Raw genomic sequence first — 27,477 nt, 5'->3', positions numbered from 1 at the left:
ATCATCAAGGCAAAAGCATGATGAGATAGATTAAATGTTCGTTTGTTATTAATTGTATAAATGTTCAATATTATTAAAGGATGATGAAAATAATTAATTCTACAGAACAGAGTTCTATACCCAAATATTGAAATAAAAGATTTCTTTCTCATAACTTCACCTCTATATTCTATGGCAAAGGGGCATAAAACAGAATTTCTCCCTAATATCTGAATTACAACCAGATTCACATAGATGCAGCCATCTTAGTATCCCTAGCTCAAGTTGTGTGAGGCTTAAAGCAGTAACCAGGGTTTGGACCATTTATTTATATAAATATTAAGTATATCCTCTCTTTCATTCAGGAGCTCAAGGCAGCATATGTGGGGCTCCCACCTCCTATTTTTCTCCACAATAACCCTGTGAGGTAGACTGGGCTGAGAGACAGAGAGTGGCCCAAAGTCATCCAATGAGATTCTGTATCTGAGGTGAACTAGATTCTGGGTCATTTTGTTCATAGTCTTAACATCTTAATCACCATACCACACTAGCACTCTAAGCAAAATCAGTGCAAATGTAAAACAACATTTTCCAAGAAATCCTTTCTCATAAAATTTGGCTCATGTACTTTGCATCAGCTGAAGTTCCACACTTTCCCAAACACAGCCCAAGATGGAGGTACATTAACTTAAGTTGTACAAAAGCAATTCTACTTACAATCACTACTGGGATTCTAAAAGCAACAGCAGATCCAGGAATACTCCCAAACTACAGGTAGTCCTTGCTTGAAGACGGTAATTGGAACTGGAATTTCCGTTACTAAGTGATGTGGTCGTAAAGCGTGACATCACATGACTGCATCGCTTAGCGATGGCAATCCTGGCAGTCCCTGCTGCTGTCATTAAGCGAGGATCACAAGTCATTAAGCAAGGACTTCTTTGCAACTTCCTGCCAGCTTCCCACAAGCAAAGTCAATTGCAAGTCCCGGGTGACTGGCAAGCAGACTTGCAGACATGATCATAAGTCCTGGGCAACTGGCAAGCAGGCTGTCAGGTGGGTAAGTGGCTGCTGTGGTGTGATGTGAGCGCAGCAGGGCTAGGGATGGTTGCTGATGGGTGAGGAAGGGTGTGCCGGTGGCTACCGCGGTGACTTACAGGAGTGACTTGCAACCTTCCCTGCTGACTTCGCCATTGATTTTACTTGTGGGAAACCTACAGGGAAATTTGCAAATGGTGATCACGTGACTGTGAGATGCTGCAACCATCGTAAGTGTGAGCCGGTTGCCAACTGCGGGGCTGCTGGGATGGCCTGAACTTCGAGGACCAATCATAAGTATCACTCATTCAGAGCTGAAAAAGCGGTTGTTAACTGAGGACTACCTGTATATGCCTGATTCTTCAGTGCCATTAAACCACATCAAAGAACAGACAGAACTCTTACCTATTTATGAACAATATAATGCACTGTGGGATTTTAAGCCCAGATATAATTGGCTGATCCCTCATATCAACAAAATCCTCAATCCGTCCCTAAAGCCCAGACTAGGTACAAAAACCTGAAACCCACCAGTCATTACAGAAGCCCACATACACTGGAAGCAAGACAAGCACTCCTCAAGTGAAAGATAAGGATGAACACTGGGGACCAAGTGTAAAGGAATGGTTTGATGAAGGCCACGCTCAAGGAGATAAGCATTCCCTTAGCCCCCAATTGGAGCGCGGGACGGTTAAAAAGATGAGACTGGCACCACGCTAAGGAATTCACGGTGTTTTGGCTTGCTGGCTTGGGAAGTTAGGTTCAGTCTGGGGTGATTTCTGTCTGGAGGTGGATGCTAATAAACGCAACAGAACTGTAAAAAATGATGTCAGGTTCAGCCCAAAAAACTCCAAGAGACAGTGCAGATACAGTTCTGTTGCGTTTATTAGCTTCCACCTCCAGACAGAAATCACCCCAGACTGAACCTAACTTCCCAAGCCAGCAAGCCAAAACACCGTGAATTCCTTAGGGTGGTGCCAGTCTCATCTTCTTAACTGTCCCACGCTCCAGTTGGGGGCTAAGGGAATGCTTATCTCCTCGAGCGCGGCCTTCATCAAACCATTCCTTCACACCAAGTCATTTCCTGGAGCTTTGGGTCTGGCACCTATAGCTTTGTTGGGCAAGACAAGGAGGCAATACTTGTTCTGGTGAGAGCTTCTGGGGACAATAGGGAACGACCACTCAATTTTAAAAGCTGAGTCTCCAATCAAAGCAGAAGCAAGCAACAAATGGGTGTGAGAGGGAACAAAGCAAGATTGTTGCAGGCCCCACGTGTGCTGCCATATGTTGCTTTTGGACCCTGTTCAGAGTATCCTCAGTCCTAGTACTGAACAAACCATCTTCATCAAAGGGACAGTCTTAGTTCTAGCCTTGGCTTCTAGATAAATCTGCTAGAGGAGAGTGCCACACATGACAGCAAAGAGCAGTGGTGAACAACATAACCTTAACTGCCAAACCAGCTGCATAACAAGCCAAATTATTCTCCTGTTTAGCAAATCATGATGCTTCAGCCTGAAGATCCTGGACAATCTGGTTCCAGATGGCAAGCATGACAGGAATAGGGATACTTTCTCCCACAGAAAGGGGTAGCATTTTTCCAAAGCTATCTGATGCTTGGCAATGTAGGGAGAAACTGTACTCCCAAAGAATATAGTTTGCAGCCAAGACTGTCCAACATCCTCCTCTCTTTATCCCTAGGTGCAGAATGTTGCTTATGGTGGAATCTGTTTGAGATGCTGTAGTCACAGAGATGACTCTGGAGAGGCTACACAGAGAAAACAGTTGGAAAAATATGTGTTAAGCCTGGGAAACAGAGAAAGGCTCAGAAAGACCTCTCCCTAATTCACCAGAGTATAAGAGGGAGGGAGGGGAAAACTAAATCAGACTTTTAAGATTCTGTTATTATTGTCTATGAATATAGTATAGTTCCAGTAAAATTTGTGGAGTCTGTTCCCTGACCTGGCCTAACTTGAAGGACTGACAGATTCCTCCACAATAATGGAAGATGTCAAAATAAGAGCCATCAGCCCTCTTTTACTCTATAAAGATTTTTCATGCAGAAATAGACATGCCGTCTTCAACAAGATTAGAAGCATGGGAATTAGGACCGAAAAAGCAGTAGTGTATTGCACCAGCTGGTAAACCACCTCCACAATCTGAGATGACTGCTGTATTTCCAGGCCAAGAACTGCATCACTTAATACATCTACTCAAGAACAGAAATTTTCAGAATGAACAGTAGGTGTTTGGTCTCTAACCTTAGCACTGCACAACAGATCTGAACTGTGGAAGTGTTGGAGACATAATCACTGACCTCTGAAAGATCAGCCTGAACTTTATGGAACAGGGATGATCTCCCAGATCAATGTCCGTTTGCAATCCTCCAAGGCCTTCAGTTATCTTAAGATAAAAGTCTAACCTTCTTCGTGACCTGAAAGGGGTCCAAAGTAGATTGTATGGTCCAGATCAATGAGTGCAACAACAAAGAAATCTATGGCAATGGAAATGGAGAAATCCAGCACAGAGAATGTTTTGTAGCTGCCACAGTTGGTATCAGGAAGGCCACAAGGCTTTTACCTATTTTCTTTTTCCCCAGACCAGAATAGTGCAGGACAGGTCTTTTAGAAAGCTCTAGTAATTTATCAAGTGATTTCCTCAGTGCTGTTCGTAATGTGGTTTTGTGTGTGTGTGTGTGCCTTCGAGTCTGTTTTTGACTCCAGGCAACTGCCTGGACAAGTCCCTGCAGTTTTCTTGGCAAGGTTTTTGGAAGCGGTTTGCCATTGCCTGCTTCCTAGGGCTGAGAGAAAGTGACTGGCCCAAGGTCACCCAGCTGGGTTTGTGCCTAAGGTGGGACTAGAACTCATGGTCTCCCAGTTTTTAGCCTGGTGCCTTAACCACTATACCAAACTGGCTCCCAATGTGGCACAGAGCTGTGAACTTCTCACAAGAGACAAAAAGTTCAGGTGCACATGAGAAAACACAAGAGTCTCCTGGCAATTTCTGAAACATGGCAAAAGCTTTGAAAAAACATGGAGCTATAAGAACCTTGGGATTGGCAGCTCAAAGAGCTAGCTCCCAAAGAATGGCTTACAAACGGGATAAACAATTGCAGCAACACCTGACAGTGCTTACAGGAATCTACAACATAACCGTCACCTCGGTAGAAAAGACAAAACTGTGCCTGTCCAAAGGGGGAAACTTGCTTCTACAACATCAGCACCTGCAGAATAGGACCTGTAAGTCTGTAAGGCCAAAGCCAAAATACTTACAAAACCAGGAACAATAATGTTTTGTTTAAACAGGGAAACAAAAGGAAAAGGTGAAGTAAAACAAAACAAAAGAAGAAGAAAAAGAAGAAAAAAGAAGCACTCTAAGACAAGCATACTATTGCTGTCACAGCTGAAACTGAACAGGGGGTTCAGCATGAGTTGCATCTACTTGTATACTGAGAGTGAGGCTCCCATCAAAACATCTTTTAAGTTTGGTAAGATTCTGAATGGGCTCTGCACAGGTGCAAAATAGATATGTATAAAGCGGAGATCACAATGTATTAATTCATGTATTAAAAAATCTAACAGCCAGTTACACAAGCTTTTAATCCCAAAAGTCTTGAGAACCCATATCTCAGTTTTGTCTGATAATACCCTTACCTAAATGTTCATCAGTTTTTAGAGCTATTTTCTTCCGTTTTAAAGTACTGAAAATGCTGTGGTATCACTGCACTCAGCTGAGGCTCAAAGCAGTCACTGCACTTTGATACTGCCCCCCTCCCTCCATGATACCCCACCTGCTTGTAACTCATCACTGGCAATGAGCTCTGTGAGTATTACCTTTGTATCCAAAATTGGTGGAGAAATTATCATCCTTGTATCAGAGATAATCAGTCAGGAAGAGAATTCTCCCCACCAAAGCTGGTCAGGATACTTCACTGAGCACTTACTCTTTTTGCTTGATTTGCCAGCTGCAATTCACAGAAGGTAGGTAATATAAGGAATATTCTCTTTCTGCTCCCCAGTTTTTCTAGCTGCTGCCACTCCTATATCATCATCTTTGTTGAAACACATTGTTTTGGAGATATTTGGATACTGATACAGGGCTGCATCATCTATTGAACATTCTATTGAGGACTGGACAGAATAATCTGGCATGCTTTTTTCACACATATCACTGAATTATATCCACAACAGTGGTTGCCTCTCAACCTCAGTCAGTCATACCAATATACCTTATCTGTCTGTATCAACTAACCAAAGATTTTGGCTCTATCTCTGCTATTGCTCTTCCTCTCCTCACTAGTCCCTTGGCAGCAACACCATCAGAATTAAGAATAAAACCTAATGTTAAAAACACCACAAATACAATTACTTCTATTTAAATTGATGCAGTTGAGAAAAATCTGGTAAGACTAATATATTTTTTTTTAAGCTTTTCCCCTTATGACCATCCAGATTTTTATTATGCAACCTTCATCAGCGTGCCCACCCAGTACCATTTTCTGGCTTTCTTATCATTCATCAATCTAGCATTCAACTTAAAAATGGCAGGCAAAACTTCTAAGCCAAGACTACATTTATGATAGTGAGGTAAATGAAGGAGAGAGAGAGCCCTAATAATTCATTTCTGACCTGTCTGGTCATATTTTGCCCTATTCCAGCTAACGTGAGCTCCTCCATTCTCCATTCTGTGAAGTGCAGCCAGTTAGAATGAGGCAGTGGTGCAGAGAAGTGCAAGAAGTCCGCACTTCCTGTTCCTTCCATATCATCCTAGCTACAACCACACTAAGTGGAAGAATACTTACTTATTTATTTTAGTCGTTTTTCAATCCTGTTGGATATCCAAAGCAAAGTGTAAGTAAAATACTTAAAAGGTTATGAAAATACAAATAACACTGACAAAAATGAGTTGGGATGGGGAGCAGCCCTTACCCTGTTCCTCTAGCCATTCTTCACTTTCAAACTAGTTTTGAATTTCAACATCCCATTATGGAACTTTCTGGTCAGGTATGGTGCCAATATCTGAGTTGGGCAGATCTTTCAAATACCAGAAAGGAAGATGGCACAAATGGAAGGAGGAAGGAGAAATGGAATCAATCCTCAACTAGTTTCTTCCAGCTGCTCTCTCCCATGCTTGGAAGACATGAGGATCTCTCAGGGGAGTCAAGGAAAAGGAATAGTTACAAGCCATGCTTCTTTACAAAAACATATCAATTCATTTTTCCCCCCCAAAGGCTAGTAGTTCCCTCTGTACCTCCTCATCGTACTTGAATTCACAGCCCTAAAACAAAATCTAAGGAAAACAAACATAAACTAGCTATCCAGGTAATACATATTCAGATCCACTGATACAAGCTCTAAGAAAACCCAATCTTTTGTTATTTGAAGATAGCTAAAACACCACCCATAATCTGAATCAGGATTACGATGATGTATACAGTCTTATTGAAAGCTAAGCCAAGATGTCAACCTACAGAAGGGATTCACTCTCAGATTAAGTAAAGATGAAACATGTGTTCTTGCTCCTGAAGTCACAAAAGTGAATCAATCTATTTTCATCAGGTTGGGTGTTTTCCTTACTTTGGGGGGTTCCAGGAGCAGTTCGTGGAAAGATGCAAGTCGTGCTTTTATGGCTTCTAATACACTTTTATTGACTGAGTATGTTGAGTGGCTCATACCTGGAGGGCAAATCTCTATGTGACCTTCAAATCTGTAACATGTACACAAAAAGAAAATGTTGCCTATTAATACAGCAAGCAAGGCTACTTAAAGATTATGTCTGCTACCATCAGCATCATCAAGAATAATAAGCTTTTTCAATTGCAACTGAAATCATCTTTTCATTTATAGGCAACAACTGCTCACCACAACATAACAAGTACTCAGTCCTTTCTAGAAACCAAACCATGTATTTCAGACAACAAAGGTCAAAGTTTTGTTTAGGTTATATAAACCCTTTACTGGAGATTCCAAATAGCAGACTCACTCTTAACATAATCCCTTAAATTTGCAGCAATGTATTACCCCTTTAATTTATTCAGAAACACTGTCATGGAAAAAGTGTATATAAATATTAGTTTGAGAATACGTATGGCAAAGATAATTGCCTGCATATGACAGGCTCACTACCATGAAGCACTGTTATACTATGAACAAGAAATCTGTGGCTGTATTCAAAATAGCTGGCCCAGTACCAGGATGAACAGAAGACCTGTTATTGTTATCAATGCAAACTTCAGATTTTACTTATTCATTCCCTCTTGATACCTGGAATCGAACAGACCAGATAAAGGCTATCAGAAAAATATTGATTCAGAATCTTTCTGTGTACATAAGACTATATAATATCTGAGGGAGGAGGAATAAGCAAATATAACCATAAGATAATAGCTACTAAAGAAATTATTAAGAGTATTATTAGGATAGAAAGATAAAAAATTAACTTACGTTGGCCGTCTTGTTTCCAGTAAAGTCAATAATATCTGAATTGCACTGACTATTGCAGATTCATTTTTCTCTTTATGAAAAATATTTGATAGCAGCTGTTCTATAATTTCTTGTCTATAATGAGAAGATATTGCTTGAAATGTACCTGTTTAATATGTAGATACATTTCACAGAAAACCCTTGCAGCTTTTTTTGAGAAGTTCTTCATTTAAAATAAATAAGATCCAGACAATTATTTTTACTTCAAATTGAACTCTTACAATTGCAAGAGAAAGTTTTGTAGCAATTGGATTCCTAGTTTTATAGCACTTAGATGCATAAACCTAGACATCTGTGGTCACAGGACAATCTGAGCCTAGACTAACAGTGTGTCCAGGCAACCAAATCCTTCTTTTACGTGTCTAAATGTAACACAAATTCTTACTATCCTGTAGAAACTCACCTTCTTATTCAATACTTGTACTGTTTATCTATACTGTGGATTAATCTATAATCTATTGTTACAAATATCACTACTATACATAAAATGTGTGAGTAACCTGTTCAGAAACGTACATTGTTATGAATACAAAGGCTCAGTTCAGATATATTAGTAGGTCATGTTTTGGCATTATAATTTATTTTTATTCATTTAGGAAAATGTGTATGGCTGCTCATCTTAGGCAAATAACTCCGAGTGGCTCACAATACAAAAGAATAAAAACCAAATGAATACAAATATAAGTAAGCATAATGAACAACAAATAAAAAATATCAAAAATGATATGACAAATTCACCAATGTCAGGCTCTACCAAAAACCTGCCCTAATGCCTGTGGGTTTTTACAGCCTTTCAGGAAGCCAGAAGATCTGGACCATCTGGATCTCGGAAGTGGGCAGGGGGGTGGGAGCTGTTCCACAGGGCAGGCATTACAACAAAAAATGTACATCTCCTGGGTTCCACAAGATGGCACTGTTTCATTGAAAGGACCTGGAGAGCATGTACACCTTGCTCCATCTGGTGGGATGGGTAAAACAACTGGAGACAGCGGTTCCATAAGTAACCTGGCCCTGTGCCATTTAGGGCTTTAAAGGTGATAACCAGCACCTTGAGTTGCACCCAGAAGCGTACTGGAAAGCAGTGAAGCTGAGGCAGCAGAGCCATTACATAGGTGAAACCCAGTGCACTGGCATATTCTGGACCAGTTTAAGCTTCCAAATGTTTTTCAAAGGCAGCTCCATATAAAGCACATTGCAATAATCCAGACAGAAAGTGACTGAGACATGAATGACTGGAAGCAGAGCCTCCCAATCCAGGAACAGGCACAACTGGCCCACAAAATGGATCTATGCAAAAGCCCTCCTTTATGATGGTCACATGTGAACCTCAATTCCAAGTGTTCCAATTTGCTTTTCTTTGCTACTTAGTTTTCATGAGAAGAGGGACTTTAAAACTACACATAATCTGAAAGATAACAGACTTCTCCTTTAAATGTGAGAAATGATAGTTTGTTCAAACCATTGTTAGTTACCAAATATATTAGTCATAGGATGAAAATATCAATAAAGAATTTCCTTTTTTAATTACTTTTCTTTTTACTAATTCATCAGAGATGTGGAGCTTATTCACTTATTTATGCATTTATACAGCCACCCAACTCAAACAACGTGACTCTGGGTGGCGTACAAAAATATAATGTTCCAAATCTCATTATGTCATTCACTATAAAGTTGTGGCTTAAGGCTTGAACAGGAAGCACCTTCCACTTCCTCTCTCCGGCCAGATACTAGCAACAAAGCAATGGCAGCAAGAAATGGTCTCTACCAGCCCATGGTTGACAGAAAAGGTCACGTAAGAACTAAAACACTGGCAAACATGCAGAAGAATAATTTATACATAAGGAAATGCCTTATATTCCCTATCTGTTGCCATTTAGCAACCAAGAACACTGAGATCTAACAAAACAATATACCACCTGTGTAGTGAAGAACAAATGAAAGTGAGGATTGTATAACAGAACACATAACATGCAAATACTGATCATTGGCAGTATGTAATGCAACTTTTCCCACCATGGAAACTGGTGCAAACTAACGTCTAGAATTCTTAGCAATGGCCTTGCTGACTTAAGAATTCTGGAAGTTGCAATCCACAAATCTGGGGGCACCCTGATTGAGGAAAGGTGATTAAATGGAAATGACAGTGAGATTAGGGAAGCAGCCTGCATGCCTCTTCAGAAGCCCTATTTCTGATGACAGGGAGACCATAATTGTTTTCAGACAGTGTTGCCAGCAGGGCACTTGCTCTCAGACTTTAATACTAAACTATACAATGAGGGAAGTTTTAGCAGTTCTTTTACCCTTGAACCTGATACCATAGGTAATAAGAAAATTATGTGATGGATTAGATCCTGTGGAGATACATCTTTACAGCTTCTTCCAGATGCTTGGGATTAATCTCCCAATTTCAGATGCTTGGGATTTAATACTATCTTCCTGCTGTTTACAGAGGAAGTTAACATCGACACTAGGGATAAAAGGAATAGAGTAAGGGGGCTTGGAACAATGAGGAACACTGACCACTCAAAACTGTGTGCCAAGGTAATAGCAGTGAGTAAAAAAGTTTTTTACATCTAATAGAAGAATATAATTGTCTCTAAAGCTAGAATGGAAGTCTGGTGAGAGCTCAGAGGACTAAGTCAAGCTGCTAGGTAGAGAAGAACCATGTTAAACAGAAGGCAAAATGAGCAGAAGCGCAAATAAAGTGTGTGTTAGAGAATGTTTTAGTTCTTCAGGATAACTGAGTATGAAGTCCAGGTATAAGACTGTTCTGTAGGAAATTCAGGACAACTGAAATGGAGATTATTTCATCCAAAGGAAACATAATTCATTGGATTCAGTCAGAAATTGCAAAAATTTTATTTTTTGGCACAAAATAACAGCTAGTCAGATATATAGATTTCTGTGTTCCCAGAACCGGAGTCACAAGAGTCTTTTGAAGAAGGGTATCACTGCAACTTAAAGAATATGCAGATGAAGGACCCCAATATGTTACATATGAGTGAAGAAGGTGAAGCATCCTCCTTTTCACCATCACACAATTCCAGAAGCTCTCCATTCAAACAATCACAATGTTCATACATCAAACTAAGCCACAGGCTGCTTTAACACCATTGTTTATTGAACAAGCCACACTGGCTGAGTTCAAAGTTAAGTTATAAATCATGGTTTATAAACCACAATGGTTGAATTCATACACAAGATGCAAAGCCAAACAAACTCCATTTACTTAGTGCAGCGTGTGAACGCAGGCAGTACCTGCCTTGATCTAATAGAGGAAGAAAGCTGTATTTTTTACAATTGGAAATATCAAACCCTATTCTTTGTACTGCTTCTAGATGGTGCACCAACAAAGCAACTTTAAGCAGGTGGGAAAGTAAGTTGGTGAATCAATTAAAAGCCACCCACTAAACAGCATGGAAATGGAGCAAGGAGATTAGGATAGGAGAGCAGATATCAAAGCAATCTTCTTCTCCTTAATGTAGCCCTTACAGAAAGGTACAGAAATAGAATCAGAGTTGAAGAAGCCGTTTGGGCATTAATGCTGAAGAATCCCACCCAGCCACCTCTGTGCAAAAAAATATCCAAGGAAATAATAGTGGCACAGAAATTGCTTATACTATTCAGGAGAAGGCCCACAAACCTGAATATGAGAGACTCACTTCACCTATCTTGTGTCTTGAGTTTCTTTTCTGGGCAGTTTTGGAACAGGAACATCACATTTGCTATTTAAAGCTCTAACGATTTAGTTCTTATTTATTGCTTGCTTGCTTGCTACAACTTATATGGAGACACTGAGCAGCTTATTGTATTAATATCATATTCTTCCTGACACAAGGAATACATTTAAACTTTCAAAATCCATAGATCACATGCACATACTAAAAGTAAAAGAATGTCTTTACACCAACCTACTTTTCTAGTGTTGCAAGCAGTGGGTCTGGTTCTGAACTGTTTTGTACTTGTAGCATCTGGTCTCTACTCAAGCGTATAATTTCACAAAGCGACTGGGATGCATTCGACTGTCTCTGAAGAACAAGAGCAGAATTTATAATGGGGAAAGAAACCTAAACAATTTTAATTGCTAGTTAGTACCAGAAACAATTTATCACAGATTCATCCACTTTCTAGAAGGCAGTATTACGCTTCAAGTAAGCAGATTAAGATGTTTCCTCAGTGCTGTAATTGCAGAACCCACTATTTTCATATATTATAATTAAGTATACAATTATAATAAAGAAAATTTAAAGCCTGTAAGCAAAATAAGTAAACTAGCATATAAAACTTAATATGAACTACAAAATATATTCCTTACATCTTCATCTTGAGAAGGATGCACAATTTCCACAAGCCGCTGAATAATTTTCTCTTCATTTAACCACTGTAGAGACATATGGTAAACTTTTTTTTAAAAAATTCACCTTCCAGAATTAAGACTAAATATAATTATTGCATAATCCGCCCACTGGTGCTATTTAACACTAAAGTACATTCCCAGAAATTCTAAGATGTTCAAAATTTGCAGAAAGGAAACTACATGTACTATCAGTGAGTGTAACATGCTAAGATTTACTTTCATATACAATGACATTATGAAAATAGCCCATTCTTATTTACTTTTGAAAAGAGATAGCAAATAATTACTTATGCAAGCCTAAACCAATAGGCCAAGCACCGACCTTCCTCAGTAAGTCAAGCCTGTCAGATGATAAGGATATGCATTGCTCTTTTTATATTTTCTATATAAATTTAGAGATTTGTGGTTAAGTTGGCATTACTTTTTCAAGACATTGCCAACAGCCCACCAATATAGGTGAGCTGCATTCTGTTCTCACTTAATGCAGCAAAAAGAATCTTAATAAGCAAAGATGGATACCAAAAAGAAATAAAGAAACAAATAGCTATAGGTATATAAGGAATAAAAGAGCACAGAATTTGTTGAGATGCATGAGGTGTGGAAAAAAAAAACACAGATGGGGATGCAAAGAGTCAGAAGAAAACTTTTAATATGGCATGAAATGACTAAAGGGAGGGAAATTATTTAAAGGCCTACGAAGGAGGTAATAAGAACAGATGGGAATGCATCAAGAGCGTTAAGTAAATTTAAAGAAGCTGGTCATATGCTCTTTTCTCATGGTCAAAAGAGCAACTTCTAAAGTCTTCAACAATGGAGATCGAGACAATATTTCCTTTTTTACAATAGCAATTCTTGGGAGAACCCTACATGCATTCTGAAACGTTCACATACAGCTTAATTTTAAATTTTGGCAATCTACTCCAAAACCCCATTAGGAGTAAATGCAGCATCATGACTTGATCCTTTTCTCTCCTTTGCATTTCTTTTTGCTTAGTTTGCCATTATGGCTGATGAAGAGTTTGAAGAACTTGAAACAGTACACACTACTTTGTTAACCTTAACTGACCTAATAAATGTATTATCCAAATATGGATTTTGGAATATGAGAAGAAGCTACTTACATTTAATACTTCTTGCCTTGGCTGTGGAGGTTCTATGCACGTCAGTAGCCTGAGTAGTAGGTCCATAATAGCAGAGGTTCCTATGTGCTTAATTATGAGGTCTACAAAATCATGCTTTTTCTTTAAGAAATCAACAATCTGGAAAAAGTAAAAATATGAACAAGTGTTAACAGAATGTTGCAAAACATTATGAAGTCAACAAAGCATAGCAAGAAGATTCTCAAGAGATCACTGCTACTAATTTATAAATTACTGAATTTGCTGAACAAGATCCTAGATCTTTATCGAGGGCCAGGCAAGGTTGGGCTGATAGGTTCATTTCTAATGTTGGGTATGTTGTGATGGTATTTTTACTAAATGCTGTTGTGAGATATCTTGTACATTCACAAAATGACAAGTTTACTGTACTCTAGTTCCCACCTCCAATACTCCCTACTTTGTCTTTTTTTCTGAGCAGGGAGCACATTTTAAAATAAAGCACTGGGTTGCAGCCACCTGTTATTGTTATAACTGCGTTTGATTAAAAAAAAAAAGTTTTACTACAGCTAGCTTAGGAGATTGGCAAATTTTTCAAGCTGAAAAATATAGCAAAGGCTCTTATGTCTATTTCAGAATCTTTACATGTATATATGTGGATGCATTCAAGTATATGCATGCAAGTGTACATGTAGAGTTAGTCCCTGGAAAATTAGACACAAGCGAGTGAAGTCCTCGGACTTAAAAATTGGCCCTACTGATTCAATAATAGTTAAACCAATGCAACTGCATCAAACATATAAATATAGGTAGTCCTCACTTAACAACTGTTTAATGACGATTCAAAGTTACGATGGCCTTAGAAAAGTGCTTTACGATCTGTATTCGCACTTACAACCATCACAAACCATCGCGCCCCCCCCACAGTCACATGATTGAGATTTTTGACCTTTTTATGATGGTCATTAAGTGAACTGCATGGTGGTTTAAGTGAATTCCAGCAAAAAAGTCCATTGGGGAAGCTGGATTCGTTTAACGGCCACATGCTTCACTTAATAACCACAGTGATTCAAGTAACAACCATCATATAATGGTTCTAAAATCAGGTCCAGTCACATGGTGACTTGCTTAATGAATGCCCCGCTTAACGACCAATTTTCCGGTGCCTATCATGGTCATTAAGCGAGGACTACCTGTACACAAATATATCTAATTCCATGTGGCATTAGAGGGTACAGTACAAGACAAACTTTCAAACATGAAGATTCAAAAAGCAAATACCTGTTCTGGTTTTCTGCTAATAAGAATACTCAGCACCTTGCTGAAGAAACTGGCCAATAATGGATTTAGAGGGGGCTCATTTAGAAGAAAACTGTACAGTTTTGTTAGTAATGATTCCTCTTCACCCAGTCTATCATTGATCTGTGAAACATCTGAAGTAAGCAGTTCACAAGATATATTTGGATATCTAAAAGAAAACAGTTGATGTTTTATTTTACTACAATAAATTACAAACCCATAAATAGAGAGACATGTACTATTATTTTGCAGCCTACTAAATTCTGAATGAACACAGCCAACTTTCACAATCTGTACAGGTTTCATAGGACTTCCATTTGAGAACAGTATTTCAATGGAGCTACTTTAGACGGTTCTTCAATTGATTCAAGTATACAGTGCACGTTATTTATACAAACAATATAAAGTATCCTGATCAACAGATCTAGTCCTGACACGAAACCCAACTTCTGGAGCTGACCAAAAGCAAAAGTTGAGGATAAAAAGAGCAGTGCAAGAATACACAGGTCTCCAAGGATGCATACAGCATTAACTTTGGAAGTAGAAAGCTACATCCAGAAAGTCTCTAAAGTAGCAGCTGGGCAGCACTGATATCAATGTTCCTACGTGGCGTTCATGCATCACGGCAGAGGAATGGGAACAGACACCAGACAGTGCTACTAGAGGTACATCTCTAGAGGTGTACCTCCAGTGGATAAAAACCAGCAACAGGAACCACAGCAGGCTGTGGGGCTTACAGGAGCCAAGCAAGAAGCCCTTTCACAGCTGTTGGGAGATGCAGCAAGAAGCACTCCCATGAGCAATCAGGGGTGGCAATTTGACAATCCGCTCTCAAGGCACATGAGAGAAAAATCTATTCTGACAACTATTCCACAGCCCAAGGAGCTCACAAAAACCTTTATCCAAATAGTCATTGGCATGTGACAAATAATACTAGCCAGCCACAACTATCGTTGAAAAGAAAATATATACCATTCACTTCTGAAAAATCAGCAAATAGGGATAGTTATGCACTTCTGGAAGAAGTGATTGTTGGAACGCAAAATCAATTCTATCTCATTTTCCCCATTCTGTTTTTCTGCAGCAACAAAAAGTTTCTGAAGATCTGATTGTATGAGCTCTAGTGGTTCACATACAGATAACCTCACATTTAGACTACCACTATAATGTGCTCTCTATAAGGCTGCCTACACAGAGAGATCTAGAACTTGCAGCTGGTGCAGAATACAGCAGCTAGGTTACCGACTGGGGCACTGAACCCTACAAGTTACTCCTTTGTTGAAGCAAATGCACCAGTTGCCAATTCCCTACTGAGCAGTTCAAAGTCTTGCTTTTGATATATATGGCTTCAATTTGGGACCATGATTCCTGACAGACCACCTCTGCATTGCCTGGACTGGTTCTCTTGCATCTGCCAAGACCCATAAAGCCTCCACTTTGAAACATTCTCCTCCATCACATTCATAAGTTTCTAGAATTACATTTTTTGGGATCCCAATGGAAGATCTCTCTCTTCACCAAGGCCCTGCATGAACTGCTGTGTGAATGGCTTTTGTTACATTTTTGTTTTCCTTCATCCCCTTGCTTTTTAACTATGTTAATTTTATATTGCTTTAATTTACTGTTTGCATTTTATATTACAAATGTCGACTGTAAATTACTTCAAGTACTAATAAGATGAAGCAATATACAAATATGTATATTACTAATAATAATTTTTGTTACAATAATTTTTATTTAAGATGGTGTTAGAAGGTTGTGAAAGGGAAGGATATTTTTTTGAGAGTATGCATTTTAGCATATAACCAACCCATACTTCACTGAAATTACTGGCATGTAGATCTCTATTGCCAGCTTGCTATTTTTTCAATGTCCAACTTTCAGATTAAACATGTTTCCTACTTGTATCTGATCTTTTCATCCATGTCTTGAGGTGGCTCTTCTATAATGAATGATACTAGATTTTCCAGACATTCCGATTTCAAAAGAAATTCTATAAGTTTGCGATTTTGAGCTTTACACTCTTGTAAGACATCTTCTTCATCCATCAGTTCCTTCAGTGTTACATCTTCTCTCTCTAGAAGTGTGTCTATGTGGGATGACGAATGAAGATCAAATTTCCAAAACATGCTGGTCTAGAGAAAGGGAAAATCATATACAGCTTTAATTAATAGAGAGTTTCCCTGTTCTCAATTTGTATACAAAAGGAACTGTAAAAGCAAGAAACCACAGAAGCAAAGAACAAACAACCAATGCAAAAAAAAAAAAAAAGTGGAATTCAAGGAAGAAAAATGCCTCCGTTATCAAAGTGCCTTAAATGATAAGCCAATGTCTTTAACATTTCAATACAGTAGTTAGTCATCTCAAAGATTTTAATATTTTAACATGAAATGGTTCACGTTAATGCAATAACAGCAAGGAAAGCATTTATTAACTCAGAAATTTCATTTTGCAGTATTTTCAGCATCTTCTTGCCCTTTTTACTTGAAGCTTGATTCCAACAATGGTCAACTCAAGAAGTTGCTAAAAACAAATTATCCTAACCCTATTGCTGATGCAAGTTTCCATCCTAAACTGTCTATGAAATTCCCGTATTTTTCTCTGTGGATACTATTTGCAAAAGAGAATTAAGTCCTTCATTATTTGCATAAAATCTGGATTTTCTCTGGTCCAAGACTTGATGGAGCTAGCAAAACTCATCAGAAGGCCAACAATCAGAATAAACCATTAGTACTATACCTGTCAGGCCTCATATTAAATCCATATTGAGCAATTCTCTTTCTATTGTTACTAATGCAAAATGTGATGATGCATATAGGATTTTAGGAAAATACAGATTATTTCCTTAATAAATCAGTACTGCCTCATTATTATTAAAAATTAAGAAGTGTCAAGGTAATGAGGGCCAGAGTTAAAATCCTTTCCTAATTTCTTAAGAATCAGGGTCCAATTACCTGTTTTAAGAAAAAACTTTTTTTACTTAAAAAATAGTATTATTTCAAATAGTGTCCACAAATGTTAAAACAGCCTCCCCCAATCTGGATATTTCAGATGTTCAACTGACTAGTTTCCATTAACCAAACGTTGGTTATGTTGGCTGGGGTTGATGGGAGTTATAGACTAAAATATAGACTCCAGAGGGTTGTGTTAAAGATAAAGTATAAGGGTGCATTAAAAGAATCTTATTTCACAGAAATAATAGGAATAGAATTAGCTAGATTGTATCCTGTATATTAATTTAAATTTTCAAAATGTTGATCAATTTCAAATCCATCAATTCTTTAGTAACGAAAGTTAGTAATTTCCTAAAGCAGGGTAATGGCAACCATCAATTAGGTATACTCTATGAAGTTATATGTGCTAATCTTATCAAACTGCAATGAATTAACACCATACAATGACAGCTCTGGTTGTCTCATTTTAAGACTACAACAGAGAGAACAAAAGTTGCATGTACAGCCAGTTCTGCATTGTTCTGAATTAAATACAAGCTATTCCTCATCTAAGTGATGCATGATACTTTCTTTAAATAGCTAGTCATAAAGTTAGAGAAATATACAAATTTTGATTTTGTGAAGAAAGCTGCCTTATCAACGCCAATCACGTTGTGGGCCCACACCTTTGATGTATAGGCCTTTTAAAACAGGTTGCAATTCTCTAAATATACATACCTGGAACTGAATTCAGTGAAACCAATAAGGCTTACTTCCAAATGCACATGCTTAGTTAGCACTGCAGTGACAGTCAATATTTAGTTGACATACAAGAAAGGGACCAAAAGAATGATACAGGATTTTTTAAAGTACATACAGAGCTACAAATAAAGAGTTAAGCCAATTTCTAATATCTGGCTGGCTTGGCTGCCCTCTTGCAGTGTGACCCCTACCCAATAAAGTTAAGTACCACCTGCTTTTAGTATCAATCTAAATCATCATAAGATTAAAAAAGCAGACATGTCAGAAGTTAGCAATCAGATAAAGACTAACCAACTAATTAATATATTAGTGCTTTTGCAGAAATTAAGTTCTATACATCAAATATATTTTACACAAACTGAAATCAAACATTGGCTTATTTGTCAGGCCACTGCAACCACTCATTCCTGACATATAAAGCGGTTCTGCCCTATACCCTTATTATATTTCTGTTTTCCAGATTTCAGCTCTTAAAGAATTCCAAATCTTTGTGAATGAAAAATCCCTGTGCATTCAACTTATAGCCCTATGGGCATTTGGAAGGAGGACTCTTTCAAGATGATGGAATTTACTGTCAAGTAAACATGTATATCTCATGGTGTGTGACACTCTACAATATACAGTGGTACCTCTAGTTACGAACGCCCCTCCTTACGAATTTTTCAAGATGCGACCAGCTCCGGCCCCAAAAATTTACCTCTACTTGCAAATTCCGCCTCTACTTACGAACCGGATCTGAGGCCATTTTCCCTGCTGCCACGTGGTCGCGCCTTCCTGTGGGCGAGATCGCAGTAGCAAGGAGACGTTCAGTGAGGCTTGTGGTGTGTTTTGTGGCGTTTGGAAGGTTTTTGTGGCGTTTGGAAGGTTTTTGAGGTTTAAAAATAAAATGCATATGTTTCAGAACTGTTTAGCCGTATTTACATTGACCCTTATGGGGGAAATTTACCTCGGGGTGCGACCAAATTCGGAGGGCGGATTAGCCGTATTTACATTGAACCTTATGGGGAAATTTGCCTCGTGGTGGGACCAAATTCGGAGGGCGGAACGGATTAACCTTATTTACATTGAACCTTATGGGAAACTTTACCTCGACTTGAGACCAACTCGAGTTGCAACCAGAGTCACGGAACGGATTAAGTTCGTAACTAGAGGTACCACTGTATATGCCCCACTGATTCGTAATGAGTAATCAGGAAAGACCAATATTAAATAGCAACAAAAAAAGAAAGCATACTACTGCAAACATGTTACTGCGTTATTTCACAAGCTTTCTCCCAGGCAAGCTGTTTTAGGAGCTGGTTTCTCAATATGGCAGATGCTGACCAGATTACTCCATCACTTTCAACAGGAGGCCAGGACCCTTGGAATAAGGAAAAATACCCAAAATGGATCAAAGGGCAAATTACAGGATCCCACAGAAGAAGATATATTATTTTTATTAAACTTAATGATTTAATTATGCTTACAAACATATATTCTATTCAAGTTCCACTTACTATTCTATATAATGATCTTTGGTACCCGAATGGGATGAAAATAGCTACCTAATTTCATACAGATCTGGCAATCTTATCAGACTGGTGTTATTTGCTTCCAAGTAGAGTGTATGCAGTATTGCAACACAAGACTGCAACAACCAGAACTGAACCCAACAGTACAGAGCCCTTGGAAGAACTAGGTGGTGTCTACTGACATCCAAAAAATCATTTTTATTTTTTAAAAAGTCAAAACCTTATGACAGCCAAATCTTGAAAACTCTGTGACAACTCATGATTATTTTTTTGTTTAAATTGCTTAAAGCAAAGTATATATTGCTGCCTGAAAAGGCTGCTGATCCCTGAACAAGCATAATTAAGAGTATACCAAAGAGAGGAGAGAAAGTGAACATAGGGTTCAAGGATATACTCAAGCAATTTATGGATTTCATCATTTTCAGGCAAAAATACATTTATTCTCAAAGTATCTAAGGGGGAATAGGAGTATAACATAAAGGTATGACCTTACTCTTATTGTTACAGAATGCAGGGCACAGAATGCCCCAAATACACCAAGAACTGAATATATAATAGGGATTTCTACTTTAACTGAGAAAAAGGTAAGGAGGCATCTGGATGAGATGACCATAAAATTTTATTTTCCAGGCTTATTTGCATTCAACATATCTAATCTCATCAGACATGATAAAGAGATACTAGATCGTTTTGTGAAGTTTGTTTCAGTATTTAAGAATTTCCATAAAAATCAAAAAGCTAGTTTATCAGTCTCTCTTTTCTAAATAGGTTGATACTGCACACAATGAAGCAATTGGAATTCTAATAAAATGTACATCAATGTTTGGATAAAATACTCTTTCTATATATAAAATAATATATTGAATTATTTTCTTTTAATGGGAAATGTTTTCTTAATACACAATTCATAAATGGGAAATCTAGTAATCTTTAGCCTTTTCCTAATCAGTATGTTACAGACAGTGGCAGAATCTCCTCCTTTAAATGGTCTTTCTGTTGTTCTATTACTTACCAGGAATATTCACAATCTTTACTCCAGATGTACCAAACAAATACTAAGTGACCATATTCCACCTCCATAGACTGAAAACTTCAAAATTCTTTAGGTCCTCCTTTCACACTTCTAATACATATGGAAACTTCTCACTACTGAACATTTCAAGTAATTCTTCTTGCTAACTTCCTACCAATGCACCAAGGCCTTTGGTTACATATAACCAGATAGCTGTAACATTATTTTTTGGCTTTACAATTAGAGGCAACTGCCTTCAATATGCATGCTATTTTTTATAAGCATAGATGAGTCAGGGAGATGCATTATTGCATCACAGAAGGATATGAGCATTTCTCCACAGCTTTTAGGTGACCCCAAGAATACTGATGTTCATTTAATTTTATATTAAAACTTGTAAATTTTGTAGTGTCCTTTTATACTGTACTATTAAGGCTTTTACTGAAGAAGACTGCTCTAAAAGGTACCATAGAAATATGCATTTGACATATTTATCTATTTGGCCTCATTCAGTTTCTGGGAAAGCAGGGGGGGGAAAAATCTAACCTCAATTTCACATAGTATATCGTTTCAAATTATGAGTTATCAAGCAATCATGTTACTGCCAGACTTATTAGACACATATGTAATTACACAAATAAGATGCTTGCAAGCATTTTTTGCATGTACATGAAACTTCTGGATCATCAGGCCAATAGGTGGAAACTGATAGTCACTTATCTAATCCTTTCAACAGACCTAAAAATTATTAAGATTTCTATGCTTCATGCTCTGTTATGGCATATCAGTCTACTCTTAATGCGACATGTTCTATCCACAGAGAGAAAGGCAAAGATGGGTGGGAATAAACTCATAAAATGGATGGGATATCTTGTGTATGCTTCCTTCCTTATTCCCATGATTATATTGGCATTTTGCAGACAGACAGCATAATTATATTATCTGTGTACAGGTAGTCCTCAGGTTACAATCACTCATTCAGCAACCATTTGAAGTTACGACAGCATTGAATGAGGGGGGATTTACAAGTGTTTTTCGATGTAGTGGCCATTGCAGTGTCCCCGCGGCCATGAGATCACGATTTGGGCACTTGGCAATTGGCTTGCAATTACGACGGTTGAGGTGTTCTGTGGTCACATGATCACCATTTGCAACCTTCCCTGTCAGCTTCCCACAAGCAAGGTTAATGGGGAAGCCAGCAGGAAGTCGCAAGTCACTCTTGCAAATTGCTCCTGCTGCTTTTTCTCCTGAGCCCCCAGGCGGCATGGGGATCTCATATTCTGTAGCACACACCCACCCTCCGCAGCAGCTGCCCACCCATACTCTATAGCATTGACTTCCCCACCCATAGTTCTTGCCTGCCAGCCCGCTTCCCTGGGACGTGGTTTCAGTGCTTCTGTATTCCCTCCACTTCCCATGTTGCAGTCATGTGATCTTCACTTAACGACAGCAAAGGGAACTACCAGGATTGCCATTGCTAGCAATGCAGTCACATGACACTGCACTTTAAGACTGCATTGCTTAGCAACAGAAATTCCAGTCCCAATTACTGTCGTTAACCAAGGACTACCTGTAGAAACTACTTTATCTAGGATTTACAAGACAGCCAGAACAGCTGGTTTTGGGTGGTCTGTGCCTGAATGAAAACATACATTTCAGGTGTTTTGGTCTATGCATGCAACAAATGGAACTTTTGGAGGAGGGAGAGTGTTGGGAAGATCAGGGAGCTGGTAGGATATGCCACACTGAAAGATTGGTGATAGCTGAGGGGAGTGAAAAAAAAGGCACTGGAAATGTAGGAGGGGTGGATGAGTCAGTGGGATATGCCACCCTGGGAGTTGCTCAGAAAGGAAGACATGGGGTGACACACACTAGCAGTGGCCCTTTTTACCCCATCCAAATTTTATTTGGTCCAAAACCCAAAACAACCAAAGCATAGTGAGTTTTAGTTCTGTTAAATCAAGGTTGATTGAAAACAGTTCAGCAGAAACTCTGGAACACAATGGTTTGTTCCAGATTTAAAACAATGTTTCCCATTTCACGGAAACTGTGATACTTGGTCATAAAAACATAACTGTATATCATTAACACGTGACCTTGGAATATTATCTGCACTAATAAATGTACACAGGAAAAACACAAATATTTCATGCTTCTAAGTGATTACCTTTCTGTGTGCTTTCTAGAACCCATTAATGAGAACAAGTTATGCAGCATACATTGCTGCCCTTCATATGTGTCTTACCTTTAAATTGTATCTAAGTGATATCTACTGATCTCCTTCATACCTTCAAAACATCCCCTCATAAGCTTTTTGAAAACTGTTAACATAACTTCACTTCCTTTCTTCATTCTTACTCAACTTCTGAATAAATGGTTGCTTTCTCTATCTTCTGTAATTCAAAAAGAGTCTTGCCTCTATTATACCATTATGCAACTGACATGAATTATATATTACAATCCATATTTCTTAAGAACACATAAACAGAAAGATAACATTCAGGCTAAATTTCACTAACTCTTCTCACAAGACAATAAAACCATTCTCCCTATAACCAAACAACAATGACCATATCCTGTCTGTTACAGTCAACATATTACTACAGAATCAGAATCTATAAGGAGACTGATTCACCTGCTGGCTGTGGTTCCATAACAATGGGTCATATGTTTAATTGAAAAATTTTACAAGGTAGTCTCTACCACTGGTCCAAGTTAATCAAAGAACTCCAACTAATCAATACTAGTGGGGATTCAATTTGAAGAGAAACTATACCTGGAAGACCCAATGTAGTTCCTGTGGGCTCCACTATACTTCCCACAAAGATTTTTGTTAACATCTATCAAACTTCTTAGCCCTGACATTTAAAAATTAAAAATACCTGAACCAGGAGGTTGTTATCCTAGAAACAGAATGTTGTGCTGGTCCCTCTTAAAACAGCCCAGTATTTCTCTCCCTCCCATTTCACCCTATGGAGTGAAATATCTTTTGCCAGAAAAAGAGCTAAATGAGTGGGATTTTTATTTTGCTTTATGTGTCTGGACCTCTCACAATAACTCCAAAAGCCACCAGTTTGGAAACCACTGGTTTATAAGGTACTGTGTCCCAACATTACTGAGATTTTACTAACTGAATACAATCTTATTATAATACGAAGAAATCTGAGGTCAGCACCATTTTTTTCTGCCAAGATAGAAATAAGCATCCTCTTCCACATCTCTTACTGTAGGTCCTATCGTGTCCTGGCCATTTCATCACGTTACCTATCTTCACAATTTTCACATAAGCCATACCACATTTCTTATAAACTGATGTTTTGAGACAAAATCACTCTCTACCCTAGCAGTGAAGTTTGTAATAAAGTGTTTCAGATCTGGCATCAGCTGTGACTTGGGGGGGCAGGGTTGGAGATGGAGTGGCAGTTGTCATCTGCAAGTCATTAAGGGCTTTCAGAGGCTCTGCTCCAGATAACTGGGTATGAGACTCTCTGGGCTCCAGAGAACAGATGGGACTGCTGCTGTTGTACCACCCTCCCTGCAGCGCAGCATCTTCCCAGCCTGAGCTGCTAGAACTGGGTGCTGGGTTGGTGGTTGAGACCCTGAGGCTTCTGGATCTCGGGGATTTCAATCTACCATCTGGTAGTGTTGAGTCCAGGGAGGCCTTAGGAGTTTATGTCCCAAGTCATTGTGGATCTGACATATACCAGGGGTTGCACATTAGACCTGGGTTTTGCCATGGGGCAGCTGAGATGTGAACTGATTGTGGAGGACATTGCTATCAGTCTGTTGCCGTGCTCAGATTGCTTTCTGATTGCTTTCAGCTAACTGGTGCTACCCCACCTTGCAGATGATTAGGGCCTGTTAGATTGGCCCGCTCTACATGCCAGGTGGTTATTACATTTCTCCTCTCAGCAAAATGGTTAAGAAAAATCTAAGAAGCATTTCTATACTATAAACTGGGCTGAGGAAAATGTTACTGGCAAACACTGTTAATGAAGTATACATTACATGTGCTCTAAGGGCAGAACACATTCTTGTATGCCAAACCACAACTGCAAGAATCAACAAGTACAATCTTCAATAGCAGTAATTTTCCAATGTTTGTGACCTAGAAACCCTCCAACTATTGGTTCTATAAGATCAGCATTATCAGAGGGCGGTGTAATCAATATCCATAAATAATAAAATATTTTAACCAATTGTACTAAAATGCATCTCCTGAAATGATATCTGAAGATCAGGAAATAAATCATGCATACCCTTGCAAAGGTAATGTATTCTATGGAATGCCACAGTCAATAACAGAAAAGAGGTTCCAGAAGAAAGCTTTTAAATTACTAGGATGGTCTTACTATTAGCTAAATATTCACTGAATAAAATGTTTTAGAAAATAAATCATAAAACAATTTGTACAAGGAAAGACAAGCCCTTGGGTATTTACACACTGATGAACAAATACATAGAAATCATAGAACAGCTGCTATTTTCAGCAGGCATTCAAACAAAAGCATAATGAAAATTATATTGGTTGTAAATACGTTTTATGGAATACTGAAAGTGATAAAATATTTGTTTTCCTAGCTGACAATGCAAAAACCCATGTGGGAAATCATAATATTTGCTTATTCCTGAAACAAGATGTATACCCTGTGGGTTAACTTGCATCTTAAAAAAGACCAGAAGAAGTTTGAAAAGATACTCATAGCTGCAAGCTTCAAGGACCACCAAGAAGAAAATTAAGTAGAAAGAATAAAATAATGACTCAAATTTGGTAGTAAAACTTAATGGAGTTGACTCATTTATTTTATTCAATTTGTACACTTGCCTGCCTCCCTACAACTCCAGGCAACTCATTATATGCTTTGGAAATTAACTAAAAAACAAACAATAGAGCTCTAAAAGCAACAGTAGATAAAGATTTTAAATTACCTACAAGTGTATGCGACACCACAGAGTAATTGATACAATGGTCTTTCAAGACCAGATGAAGAACTACTTGAAGATATAAAACCTAGTATCTACAGCAGTTACAACACCTTGACAATTTTGCCAGACATTCTTTGCAATGGCCAAGACAGAATAAACTCTTTGAGAATCTGAATGTATAACAATTTAAAATTCAAAACAGAGTGAAATACTTTTTAATAAAACTCTAAAATATTATTACTGCCCAGTTCATGCTGCTGCAAACCATTAAGTCTAAAACTCAATCCCAGAAAAATAGATGATTCTATGGCTACTATATTTGACTGCATACAGATAAGCAACACATGTAGGATGTGATGCAGTAAAACTACTTTCAAATGTTATAAAAAACACCTTAAATATTTGATCCACAGTACCATCAATGATTCAGGATAACATACCCTCACAGGGTGACAAGATCTTTGCTTGATAAAGCCTGATTTCTCTTACTTTGTGGTTGTTTTAGAGTCTTGCTATACATGAAGGAAATTTATTTATGCTTGGAAATATTCATACCAAATAAAATAAAAGATGATTTATATCATCTTCATGCTTCTAAAAAAGCATAAGAAAAAGCAGAAATAGTATGTAATGACAGCTCAGAAAATGAGACTGATTAGATGGAGTTTCATGAAGCAAAATTTGTATTCAAATAATCTTATGGGAAGAGAGGTGCTTTTATTCAATATTTTATTAATCCAATTTTTTTAAAAAAGATTGTTTTTTGTATCCAGATAGTTCAGAACTTATAAATAACTTATTTTATTATAATATGCCAATGCTTTCTAATGTTGTCAATGTTACAAGCAGATCATAAAACATCAATATAACATTATGTTCCTAAACTAGAACAGTAATTCTAAACTATCTTTAAAAAGTAATACACATTTTCCATTTTTTCCAAATGTGCCAGTTTTTGAAGAAATCCCACAGAGACACATGACAATATCCCAAAATTTCTCTTATGGCTAAAACATATCCCACCGCACCCCCCTTTCCCTAGGACTTAGGAAGTATAACAATGTGTTCACAGTTTGCGTATCATTCCTTCTAATGAATACTTCAAAGTTTAATGGCCTGCTGATTTCTTATACCTAATATAATATATAGTTCTAGGACTGAAAGGCTAGATCTTTTTGCCTTTATACTTGACTAAAGCTATATGCATAGAATTTTAAAATTGTGGTCCAGTTTAGTTGCAACTTTATAAAATGTTTCAGAAAGCAATCTTGTTACGTATGATGTATAAATGAACTCTTCTATTTATAGTGTATAAACCATTCATAATGCCATTAAATAATCTTTAAAAATCTGTTTAATATTTACTTAAAATTATAAAACCCTTAAGTAGAATTTCCTTCATTTAATATTTTTCACCTGCTCTGCATGTATTATCTTATCCAAGAAAATACAGCATTTCCTCCAACTAATTCTCCTTAACATTTCTTACTTGCTACATCATGTTGTATTGTTAAATATTTGTGTATAGTTCTAAGTATCCCAAATGCACTTTACAAATTGTTTCAATTTTTGTTCCTATACTTTATATTTTATCAGGTTTTCAGGAAAAGTTTTCTTCACTGAGTAAACTTTTCCCTCTTTCTTACAGTCTATTTTAAGATATTTCCCCTTTCAATAACTCTTATGATAAATAAACTAGTTTCCAGCTTTAATAGGCGTTTAGGATACATTCTCCTAACAGAACACTTTATTTGCACATACAAGTGAAAAATATTATCTTTTTCATTTTCAAAGGTTTTATAAATTTCATTTTAGGATATACAGTGGTACCTCGGGTCACAAACTTAATTTGTTCTGCGACTCTGGTTGCGACCCGAATTGGTCGCAACCCGAATCAAATTTTCCCATAAGGTTCAATATAAATACGGTTAATCCGTTCTGAACCATATGTATTTTTTTTTAAACCACAAAAATATGAAACAAAGTACAGTACAGTACAGTATGAAGAGAGAGAACGCTAACCTTGCTTGAGGTGACTTCTGGCATGGAGGACAGGAAGGCGGGTGGGGAGGCAGTTATTGTTTGGA

At 37.8% G+C, this 27,477-nt stretch overlaps 1 protein-coding gene across 8 annotated transcripts in view; it reads right to left on the bottom strand.

Moving 5' to 3' along the window:
- Positions 1-27,477, bottom strand: part of PPP6R3 (protein phosphatase 6 regulatory subunit 3) — a 92,466-nt gene that overhangs the window by 44,060 nt on the left and 20,929 nt on the right. For 7 of the 8 annotated variants that reach the window (XM_025164793.2, XM_007425265.4, XM_007425266.4 and 4 more), the window contains 8 exons: positions 19,176-19,301; positions 16,149-16,381; positions 14,229-14,415; positions 12,972-13,109; positions 11,809-11,874; positions 11,409-11,521; positions 7,455-7,568; positions 6,588-6,717 (listed from right to left, as the gene is read on the bottom strand). In XM_025164793.2, the coding sequence (XP_025020561.1) occupies positions 6,588-6,717; positions 7,455-7,568; positions 11,409-11,521; positions 11,809-11,874; positions 12,972-13,109; positions 14,229-14,415; positions 16,149-16,381; positions 19,176-19,187 (993 nt within the window). In that variant the 5' untranslated portion in view covers positions 19,188-19,301. The remainder of the gene's footprint in view (positions 1-6,587; positions 6,718-7,454; positions 7,569-11,408; positions 11,522-11,808; positions 11,875-12,971; positions 13,110-14,228; positions 14,416-16,148; positions 16,382-19,175; positions 19,302-27,477) is intronic. The other variant, XM_007425262.3, reaches the window with a different exon arrangement.

The sequence above is a fragment of the Python bivittatus genome, unplaced genomic scaffold (genome assembly GCF_059951505.1).
Source record: "Python bivittatus isolate LINGU-HERP-01145 unplaced genomic scaffold, Pbiv_v1 ctg000480_np1212, whole genome shotgun sequence".
In the NCBI taxonomy this organism is placed as follows: domain Eukaryota; kingdom Metazoa; phylum Chordata; class Lepidosauria; order Squamata; family Pythonidae; genus Python; species Python bivittatus.
This window is presented reverse-complemented; position numbering and strand designations above follow the sequence as displayed.